The 12,060-nt window shown below is 35.0% G+C and overlaps 1 protein-coding gene and 1 pseudogene across 1 annotated transcript; both read right to left on the reverse strand.

Annotated features, from left to right (window-relative positions):
* Positions 1-1,517: 1,517 nt before the first annotated feature.
* LOC108999491 (vesicle-associated protein 4-2-like) lies at positions 1,518-6,073 on the reverse strand. The gene is made up of 7 exons (XM_018976393.2): positions 5,504-6,073; positions 4,504-4,574; positions 3,662-3,743; positions 3,392-3,510; positions 2,451-2,528; positions 1,951-2,070; positions 1,518-1,843 (listed from the first exon to the last, which is right to left on the reverse strand). The coding sequence occupies exons 1-7, from the start codon at positions 5,757-5,759 to the stop codon at positions 1,784-1,786; spliced, it is 786 nt and encodes a 261-aa protein (XP_018831938.1). The 5' UTR covers positions 5,760-6,073; the 3' UTR covers positions 1,518-1,783.
* Positions 6,074-8,731: 2,658 nt separating this feature from the next.
* On the reverse strand, positions 8,732-11,724 carry LOC109004865 (annotated as a pseudogene).
* Between the last annotated feature and the right edge of the window lie 336 nt (positions 11,725-12,060).

The raw sequence follows: 12,060 nt of genomic DNA on the forward strand, positions 1-12,060 counted from the left end.
GACTGGTGGTAGCCCTTTACCTTTTGGCGGTTTCACTCATCTATCAGTATTCAATGACTTAATACTATGCATATACAAACCTTCAACCTTCAAGATCATAACATATGTTAGTATCACATTAAGTGACATATCACGTTAAGATAAGTAAGTTTACAAGTTTATTATTATTACTTTTTTGTAATTCTCTTTATTAACATAGCATTTGTCATTATTAATTCCTGCCTATTGCTTTCATTGGGGATAGAAACAAAGACCAATGATCATTGTGCCAGTAAGTAGATTTTATGTCAATAAGTTAATTCACACAAAGTACAGAGATTCGATAGGCACTTGGGATTTTAATTTATAGTTTGCAGAAAAAAAAAATAAATAATAGGACCATATCTGGATTAAAGAAGATTATACTATGCACTTTGAGGCTGTCAAACCAAATAATCAAATCACAATCTTTCTGGTATCACTTAATCTGTTTAAAGTACTCGACATGCCAGCAGAGAGTTGGGTATATATCCGTTGTCACTTTGATGGGGACAAATAATGCCAAGTTTACTTTTCATTGCTGGATTCTAAATTCTTGAGTTCCATTATTTTCTAAGCGTTATCATCCTCCATGTCTAATGATAACGATTAACGCGTAAACTGGGCCCCCTGAAAACAGGGGACTGAAGCAAACAGATTGGGAGGGATATGGACTGAGAGGACAGAAAAAGGAAGACTATAACAGTGGGGAAAAAAAGTTTTAGGATTTAGCACAAGGAATCGTGGGCATAGTATGGGGCATCATATGACAAATCAATCAATGCTTCCAAAGATAGATACATTGAATGAATGCAACATGTAGTGCGTGCGAGTTTTCCAATCGGATAAGATGTTTTTGTGGCAGTATAAGCTATAAACCTCTGGGAATCCCTCCCAGCTCCGACCCTTTTCAAATACTTCAGCTAAAGGGGTTATATAAAATAAAAATAATGTCACAATCTTACATCTTTTGACGTGATTCATTAGATTGTAATATTATTTTTATTATAAAATAGATCTAATAAATCATATGAAATCACGTTAATTTGTAGAATACTTTTGTAGACTCCATTTGTGACTGTAGTACTTCTCTTTTCCTTTTCAAAAGAAAAAAAAGGTATGGAACTGCAAGTATATTATTGATATGTTTACAAGCATAGGCAACCCTTCCAAGAGATAATCGGGTTGCACATATAATTTAACTTTCTGCAAAGTTTTTGTTGAATGAAAATTTTCAGGTTTAGGCTGAAAAAACAATTCCAGATGAAAAGATGTGTTCTAAAGTATCCGATCTATTTTCAAAACAACACCTACAGTCCCTTCTCTTTTCCGGGAAAAAAAACAGGTTATACATCTGAAGTTTCAGGGGCAACTTTCTTTTTTCATCTAAGAGCCACATTTTCTCAAATTGAGGACTTCTACAACCATGGAGCAAAATAATTTGGAAAATAATAGGTAAATAAAAGGGGTTATGTTTGCATAAAATCAAGGGCAATATATTCATTCTTCAACAAGTAACAATTTCAATTCTAATTAAAATCCTGCTTTCTACAAGTAATAGGGATGACCCTTAATCAATTACTTTAAACCAAATACAATTTTACTCACATCTATGACAACAGAGATGCTTCCATAGTATCTTTTCACAGTCCCCTCTTGCTGGTCTCTACCACCACTTAGAGATCGATTGATGAGAAACTCAAGATCACAATATAGAGCTGTTCTAACAAAATAATTGCACAAAACATGAGGAACTGACAGTACTTCACACTGAATCCATCCCTTCAACTTGCTGCCGTGCAAGGTATCTTTCCCTCCGTTCTTTCTGCAAATAAGAGAAACGGAGGGCAGACTGTCAGATTTATGCAAAACAAAGATCATAAAAGGCCAATCAGATTGGAGATAGAATCCCATAATTATTTATTGCCTTACCCATTCATCTATAACAAGTCCTTCCCCAACAATTCGAGGACCTGTGTCTTCTGGAGGCTTCTTACGTGCTTCAAGTGCAGCCTCGGCCTCTGCCAGCTGTCGCTTAAGTTTTTCCATTGCCTTAACAAAAGGAAAGTTAAATTTATTCAAACACTGTGTTTTTTTCTATGAACAGAATTAACAATGCAAGCAAACTTAGAAGGTAAGAATGGGTTGGCTCAAGAGGTAAAGGCCTTGGGCTTGGGGGTATGCTCCCCCAGGTCTAAGGTTCAAATCCCCTTAGGTGCAAACAATCTCTACGGGCCACACCCCCTGGTGAAAAGCCAGCGATTTAACTAGTTCCGTATAAGGAAACTTCTGAGTGTGCGGTGCACGGGACCGGGATTTACTATGCAGGGGTGGGTCCGAAGGGCCCTGCCTTGGAGAGGTTCCCCGACATAAAAAAAAAAAAAAAAAGGGAATGGCACAAGAAAGACTAAACATATTCCAATTCTACTTACAGGGCTAGGCCGTTCGGATTCAAGGAAAACTACCCGCAAAATTTGCTCAACAGCTACTTGATCCCTTTGCTCATCAAACTGCACAGAAGTGTCATATAACACATTTTCTTCAACATCTAAATAGCATGTCATCAAAAAGAAAAGAAAAAAAAAATGAAGCACTGTGGTCTTGAATTGTAATAAAGAAAAAAAGGCACACGGATGTCATTCTAACCAAGCTTTGCAGAATAAACAGGAAAGTCCAGTTGATAAAAGAATACGCTCAATATTAAACTTTACCCTTACTTGAACACTTAAAAAAAATAAACCGATTATAATAATCATCATAATTAAAATGAGGTTACATTTTGGTAATGCATGCAAAAGATATTTCATGTCACGAATTATTCAAGACTTAAACGAGGACTATTATTTTGAGAATGATATTAGGAAAGTTAAAAAATAAATTGCACAGCAATATCACACATGCCAAAAAATATATATAAACAATGTCAAAGAATTCGAATGAACAAGAACATGCTGTAAATAAACTAGAGAATGCAAGGTAAAAGGGGCCAGACATGGGCATAAAGCTCCTAATTTTGGCCCATCGCTAACATGCAAAATCCACCTGGTTGTCAAAAGAACATGATATTTAAACCATCACTTTGTGATCAAGATTTCAAAAACATACATTTCTTGTTATCTTCTCTACTCATTTGGTTTCTAGGAAATGTAAAAATTCAGGAAAGTTTGACTCAATAAATGCAACGAACATAAAATACAGTTCCAACTTCCATACTAATTTGTTCCACTGACCTAGCATTTCAACGATGATACATATAATAATGCAAATATGAAGAACAGGATCAAGGCACTGCATGAGTTTGTATACCAAGCAAGAAGTTGAGAGTAAATTATATCAACTGTAAATTTCAATCTTGAGGGCCTGCAAGATATACCAGTTCTGGTACATAGTCCATTTCACCTTTCACCTTTAAGCTCATGATTTTGAACTTAACCTTGCTCTTGTGATCTACTAGTTTCTCATTGTTCTCTGGCGGCTCAACAAATTTGAAAACTGTCACCCAAGTCAAAAATTCAGAAGAGGAATACAATTTAAACAAGTGCAGCATAGCATTACAAATGTGGTGAGACAGTACCAAATGCCAGAAGAAAGAAAAGGGCAGGGAGAAGGGCTCAACAAGAAAAGATCAAGAAGGTTGAATTACCTGTTGCAATTATAGTTTCACCGGGAGCAAGTATACCACCCGGAGGACGCATATAACAACTCTTTGGTGCAGTTGTTTGGAACTAAAACAACCATGGTCACTTGTTAAATGTTGTAGTGATAGTGGAAATTCTTACAAGATATGTCTAAAACAATAATAAAAGTGAAAAACATGAAGAAAAAGGATCTGCAGTAAGCCAGTAATGCCTTAAAACAGCCAAGGTCACTCGTTAGATTGTCCCAGTGGTAGTATAAATTCTTACAAGATATGTAAGAACAATAATAACAGAGGGAGAAAAAGGCAGGATCTGCAGTAATACTTTCTTTCCCTATCTTATCTCAAAAGTCTAGCTTTTTTTTTTTTTATGGTTAAAATAAAAATTTGAGCATTGTTAAACAACAGAAATAGCTTTCAGAACTTGTATAGGCAAAATGTAGCACAGAATATATAAAAGGGTGGAAAATACTGACAAGATCTTACCACAGACTGGTATCCAAATTCTGACCTAGTTTTTCAGAGACATTGCACTGATCTTTTGCAACTATTATGGCGAACATACATTTTATCAATACAGAACATCAATTGTTAAAAATTGCAAAAATTCATTCTTTCATATTATGGCGAACATACATTTTCCTCAGTGAGTGTCGTTCCAATATGATAGGTGATGGTCAAAAATTGAATTTTTTTATTACCTAGTCACAGTCAGTTGTGAGGTTCTAAAACATATATATTGCTTATCATATGTATAGGTGACTGCGCAGCACAGGCAAGGATCTAAAGGAAAAAAAAAAAAAAACTATGTAAAAAGGCAAAGAAAAACAACCGCAAAAAATACATACCTTGAAAGCCACATGAGACTTGCTGGTGTTTTTAATCCCAATGGCACTCCTGACTTGCTTTCCAGGCTCAACTTCATGTGGAACAGAATTCGATGAAATGGGTAGCAAAAAAAATCTTTGCAAATAGCAATAGCAGAGAAACTTATTCAACATTATTGCTACCAATTATTAACAACATGTCTGGAGTAAGATAGTTACAGCTGAAGTTTTCGATGAATCTAATAGAGATATAAATCACATGCAAGAATAGGCAACCCAAATCAAGTCCTAATAATTAATCGAAACAATTCAGTCATCAACATGCCACACCCCTGATAGGTTAGCAACAGAATCATGACCGGCTGAGCTGAATTAGTCCTAAAAGAAAAATTTTAGCCACAAATTAACATATATTGCAAAAACACAAAAAACTGCAATAACAAAGGATTTCACTTGTACAGACTGTATAAAGAAAACCCAGATTTCAAACGATTCCACCTGTCCAGCCACGCACTCCAAACCGACATATTGGTCTATGGCAGTTCTAACAATTATAACTCATTCAAACCTATGAATAACGCAATAGAAACTAACCAATAGAAAAAAGAATCGCATTTCTAGAGATTAAACTAAGACGATCCATATCAGCAGTCGCCAAATCAATCAAATTTTCTTTTTTAAATTTTATTTGGTATACCAATGAATGAACCAGAATTCGAGAATAAAGTGGAAGGCAATTCTAAAAACTTGCTCAGAAGTATAAATAAATCCCTTGTAAAACAGACATACTGCCCACGCAACAAAGAATTTCAGTTCCAGAGACTCACAAACAAGACCCAGATTGGTAATTACATAACGAATTCGTTCTAGATTCAAAAATTGAAAATCGTGAACGGAATAAAAAGAAAATAAGACCCAGATCAAAGTGCAACAAATTTAACAGCAAAGCACACACCCCCTAAACAAATAAATTCGTATAAACCCCAGAACAAAAACTGAACTAAGAAAACAACAGTCTTACAGGGAAAGAAGAGCTTGTTGGGAGGATCAAGTCGCAGCCTTCTTCGAGTCGGAAGCAGAGACTTGGCCATAGCCGAAACGGCATTCGAAGAATGCAGGCTCGAACTTTCAACAGCATGATGAGTGTGACTCGGACCAGAAACCGAAGCAGAGGCAGAAGAAGAAGAAGAGGAAGCAATGCTTGCCTGCCAAAACGGCATTTTGCAAAGACTCCAAATCTTCCCATCCGTAGCTGATTTCTCACTATCAACAGCCATTTCTACACGGGGAAATCAGACCCACCACTAACTGGGTCTGGGCCTGGATCTCTCGTCGGAGCTGCTTACAAAGATTGGATTTTGTTTTTGTTTGAACTTGCGCATGAGCTTGAGGAACAGACTTGCTTTTGATGTGAAAGCTCTTTACCATATGGCGGAAAATGACCTTTCAGCTATGTATGTATTTTCGTTACGCTTTTTTTGATGCGTCGGAAATCCCGGTGGTTACTTTTTTGCTCAGGAGATGGGTTTGTTGTAACGTTGTTCCTTGCTGCAAAAACTATCCGATTCCCATCACTCCACCCTCTTTGCCCGAATGACAAAGTGATTCTCGAGTAGAAAATCTCTTATTTTTTTATTTTATATAATTTTAATGTAAAATAATTCTATCAATATCATTTTTCCAGTGCCAAAATATTATATCATACTGCCATATCGCCGCAAGAACAATTAAAAGAACTGCCAAAGATAAAAACTACTAAACTAGTATGGAATAAAAACAAAATTACATGAGATGTCATAGGTTGGCTGCCACCACACAAAGAGGTGGGGGCCATTCTTGAGGTGCCAATAGGTTGGGAAGGGACCAACTTTCCCGCCCCCCCAATGGTGCCTGCCAACTAATCTGATAGCCATGAGCCACCCTTAAAGAGCCGCACTCCCAACTACAGGTTGAAGGGTTGACCCTCCCTCTCTACAGTAGCTTGCGACCTCCATACGAGGTTAGGGGGAAGGGATTCATCTTTTTTTTTTCTTTTTTTAATTTTAATTTTAATCTTTAACTTTATTTTAGTTCTTGATTTATATTTTTTATGGATTAATTTCTTGCACTGACATGACATGAAATAATTGGTGAACTTGCATTTAAACTTTAAGAGCCCTGGTAGCATTTAGATCTCATGGATTTTTTAATCCAAATTCTAAAATTTAATCTGGAGAAAAGATGAACACATAAAACAAATTTTACAATATTTATAATTACCCGAGTGAGTATCTCGAATAATATAAATGCTGGACCTGCTTTATGTATTTATTTATGCCATTTTAAGCTCTAGTATTGAACTTTAGAAGATTCGTAGTTCGAAAAATCTGAATCGGATATGGACCGTCAATGAATCAGGAGATTCAACAAATTGAATCATTTGTTGAATCGGACAATTCATAGTAAGTTTGGATTGATTATTTCAATATTGATATAAATTATTAAAAATCATATATAAAGCAATTCAAGCATTTAATATCATGTATAGAAAAATATAAAATATAAACTCATTGACTGATTTCAATAAAAATACAATGCGAATCTAATTAGTTTCAATAAATATGTAATTCATTTATTTAACCTCAATTGTCTACATTTTTTTGCCTCATATACGAAGAAGATAAAGACTATTAAGTTATAAGCACATGGCAAATGAAGTATTTCAAGCACAACCACAAATTTGATACAAAATATTCATTCATCTCCTATTTGTTTTTTTCAATTAAAGAAAGTAAAGAATTACATGTTTATCTTTCAATTTGTCTATGATACTTATTGAATACAATAATGAAAAAGTTAATATATATTCAGTTCTATCATATTTTTGTACAAGAAATAAAATAAAAATAAAAAAACTCAGTTATCAGACAACTTAAAAAATATGTAAAGTTTTGAATTGGTTGTAATTAGCTATACTCGAATGGCTAAAATCGGTTTGAATCTATCAATTGAAATAGTTCGGGGAATGATTCAAAGTCCAATCGTTTTTAAACCTCGATTCATATCCGACTGAATATGATTGACAAGACGGATGTCAATATATTCCTTCCTTGACAATTATGTTTTAAAATTTGATTGTGTTTGGAAATTATATAGAGGGATTAATTTATTACGCGGGGATTACCAAATTGGTATGTAAATGTTTGATTGTATTTGGTGGGGTTGGGTTCATCAGGCTATAAAGTTGGAACTTGGATCTTTCTTCTCTTCTTTCCATATACACGCTTTTCATCCTTGTTGTAAAGAATGCAGTACTACATGATATATTTTCCAATATTCTTAATCTAAAAATAATGATGATAAAGTGATACATTTGAAAACGTTTTCTTATGTCTCTCTAAGAACTGAAATATCAGTCATTTTTTTCATCAACAGAGAATGCTATATTCCACTACAGAAGCTAATAGTGTTGAGAGTAGGGAGTACAAAATCAATATGCACAACCAACTGTCCCAATAAAAATCTAAAGGAATGAAAGTGAAAGCCTTTGGGTGGGGGTCATTTTAAACAATTGTCATTCTATTCCTCTTGATCTTCCCACTCTCACTTTCCAATTTATGTTTATTCATTGTAAGAAAATACTTTAGCCATAAAATAATTACACAGAAGTAAAACTACAAACTGATATGACTTGATGTGATATGTTAGATTGTAAAATTACTTTTATTATAAAGTAGATCTAACAAATTCCATAAAGTCACATTAATTTATAAAATTTATTTTGTATAATTTGATTATGTCTGTAGCAGTTCTCTTTATTGAAAGATTCGGTTTTTGCTTAAAGAATGGACCATATCCTTTATTTTTTTTATTTTTTATAATTAGAGAGCATGATGGAATAGCATGATATGTTATGATAGTATGACGTTAGAACCTGATATTTGTGGTGACATTAATTAAATATAGCCAGCCACACAGGAATGGCCACTGATACTCTCCCATGTGGCCCTCTTTGCAAAAGGCATCACTCCTTTTCCATCTAAATTATTGTTGATAGGCAATAATGTAACCTACCAAGACATTGGGGGCAATTAGTAAGTTGTTAGGGCATAATCCAGCAGTCTCTGCATAAAGTCACTTTTCTTTTTCCCCTATTCTCATTTTGTTGTCTGAATGCTGGACCCATGAGCTTTTTTCTTCTAGGTGATTTAATGCCCTAGTCATTCTATTTGATAATTCAAAAGATAAGGTGGCATAGCTTAACCTTTTTCTTGGTGGGGGTTGTTTTTTCCCAAGCACGCTGTAAATATAGATCATGACAGATGTTTCACAAAGTCAGTTACAAGGTCAGTATTTGCAGAAGGTCCTTTCCACTGTAGAAAGAAAGCAAGCAAGCAAGGGGCAGTTTTGGTAAAGGGTGTGCTACCAAATTGTCACAGCTTGGAGGCTGGCTCATTCTGCATGCAGCTGAGTGCGTACATAAGTTCTGATTTCTTTAGATGTTTTGTACCTTCCAATACTTTGGATTGGAGGTGAAAAGTGATATCAGTGCGGTAGTGGCTTCCCCGTTATTAGTATCTTCCCAATGTTGGAGGAGGAGACCAGTCAGGAAACGCTTTGTTAACTGTACCATATGGAAGCAGCCATAAACGATGATACATATAATAATGCAAATATGAAGAACAGGATCAAGGCACTGCATGAGTTTGTATACCAAGCAGACACGAGAAGTTGAGAGTAAATTATATCAACTGTAAATTTCAATCTTGAGGGCCTGCAAGATATACCAGTTCTGGTACATAGTCCATTTCACCTTTCACCTTTAAGCTCATGATTTTGAACTTAACCTTGCTCTTGTGATCTATTGGTTTCTCATTGTTCTCTGGCGGCTAAACAAATTTGAAAACTGTCACCCAAGTCAAAAATTCAGAAGAGGAATACAATTTAAACAAGTGCAGCATAGCATTACAAATGCGGTGAGATAGTACCAAATGCCAGAAGAAAGAAAAGGGCGGGGAGAAGGGCTCAACAAGAAAAGATCAAGAAGGTTGAATTACCTGTTGCAATTATACTTTCACCGGGAGCAATTATACCACCCGGAGGACGCATATAACAACTCTTTGGTGCAGTTGTTTGGAACTAAAACAACCATGGTCACTCGTTAAATGTTGTAGTGATAGTGGAAATTCTTACAAGATATGTCTAAAACAATAATAAAAGTGAAAAACATGAAGAAAAAGGATCTGCAGTAAGCCAGTAATGCCTTAAAACAGCCAAGGTCACTTGTTAGATTGTCCCAGTGGTAGTATAAATTCTTACAAGATATGTAAGAACAATAATAACAGAGGGAGAAAAAGGCAGGATCTGCAGTAATACTTTCTTTTCCTATCTTATCTCAAAAGTCTAGCTTTTTTTTTTTTTTTATGGTTAAAATAAAAATTTGAGCATTGTTAAACAACAGAAATAGCTTTCAGAACTTGTATAGGCAAAATGTAGTACAGAATATATAAAATGGTGTGGAAAATACAGACGAGATTGTACCACGGACTGGTATCCAAATTCTGACCTACTTTTTCAGAGACATTGCACTGATCTTTTGCAACTATTATGGCGAACACACATTTTATCAATACAGAACATCAATTGTTAAAAATTGCAAAAATTCATTCTTCCATATTATGGTGAACATACATTTTCCTCAGTGAGGGTCGTTCCAATATGATAGGTGATGGTCAAAAATTGAATTTTTTATTACCTAGTCACAGTCAGTTGTGAGGTTCTAAAACATATATTTTGGTTATCATATGTATAGGTGACTGCGCAGCACAGGCAAGGATCTAAAGGGAAAAAAAAAAAAAAAACTAAGTAAAAAGGCAAAGATAAACAACCGCAAAAAATACATACCTTGAAAGCCACATGAGACTTGCTGGTGTTTTTAATCCCAATGGCACTCCTGACTTGCTTTCCAGGCTCAACTTCATGTGGAACAGAATTTGATGAAATGGGTAGCAAAAAAAATCTTTGCAAATAGCAATAGCAGAGAAACTTATTCAACATTATTGCTACCAATGGCAATTATTAACAACATGTCTGGAGTAAGATAGTTACAGCTGAAGTTTTCGATGAATCTAATAGAGATATAAATCACATGCAAGAATAGGCAACCCAAATCAAGTCCTAATAATTAATCGAAACAATTCAGTCATCAACATGCCACACCGCTGATAGGTTAGCAACAGAATCATGACCGGCTGAGCTGAATTAGTCCTAAAAGAAAAATTTTAGCCACAAATTAATATATATTGCAAAAACACAAAAAACTGCAATAACAAAGGATTTCACTTGTACAGACTGTATAAAGAAAACCCAGATTTCAAACGATTCCACCTGTCCAGCCACGCACTCCAAACCGACATATTGGTCTATGGCAGTTCTAACAATTATAACTCATTCAAACCTATGAATCACGCAATAGAAACTAACCAATAGAAAAAAGAATCGCATTTCTAGAGATCAAACTAAGACGATCCATATCAGCAGTCGCCAAATCAATCAAATTTTCTGTTTTAAATTTTATTTGGTATACAAATGAATGAACCAGAATTCGAGAATAAAGTGGAAGGCAATTCTAAAAACTTGCTCAGAAGTATAAATAAATCCCTTGTAAAACAGACATACTGTCCACGCAACAAAGAATTTCAGTTCCAGAGACGCACAAACAAGACCCAGATTGGTAATTACCAAATGAATTCGTTCTAGATTCAAAAATTGAAAATCATGAACGGAATAAAAAGAAAATAAGACCCAGATCAAAGTGCAACAAATTTAACAGCAAAGCACACACCCCCAAAACAACTAAATTCGTATAAAACCCCAGAACAAAAACTGAACTAAGAAAACAACAGTCTTACAGGGAAAGAAGAGCTTGTTGGGAGGATCAAGTCGCAGCCTTCTTCGAGTCGGAAGCAGAGACTTGGCCATAGCCGAAACGGCATTCGAAGAATGCAGGCTCGAACTTTCAACAGCATGATGAGTGTGACTCGGACCAGAAACCGAAGCAGAGGCAGAAGTAGAAGAAGAGGAAGCAATGCTTGCCTGCCAAAACGGCATTTTGCAATGTTGCCTGCCAACTAATCTGATAGCCATGAGCCACCCTTAAAGAGCCGCACTCCCAACTACAGGGTGAAGGGTTGACCCTTCCACTCTACAGTAGCTTGCGACCTCCATACGAGGTTAGGGGGAAGGGATTCATGGGATCCCATCTTTTTTTTTTCTTTTTTTAATTTTAATCTTTAACTTTATTTTAGTCCTTGATTTATATTTTTTATGGATTAATTTCTTGCACTGACATGACATGAAATAATAGATGAACTTGCGTTTAAACTTTAAGGAAAGTACTACTCTCATGGCTAATTTTACCGTTAATTTTTACTGTTATGAATTTTTTATTTTTTTATTATTATTTTATTTTTCTTAATGATTAAGTAAATATTTTTTTAATAATATTATGAATTTTTTTATTTTTTTAAATATATTTAAATGTGTTAATATATATAAATATAAAAATAAAAAATAAATCCAAAATGCACTAGCAGGAGC

The sequence above is a fragment of the Juglans regia genome, chromosome 3 (assembly GCF_001411555.2).
Source record: "Juglans regia cultivar Chandler chromosome 3, Walnut 2.0, whole genome shotgun sequence".
Lineage (NCBI taxonomy): Eukaryota > Viridiplantae > Streptophyta > Magnoliopsida > Fagales > Juglandaceae > Juglans > Juglans regia.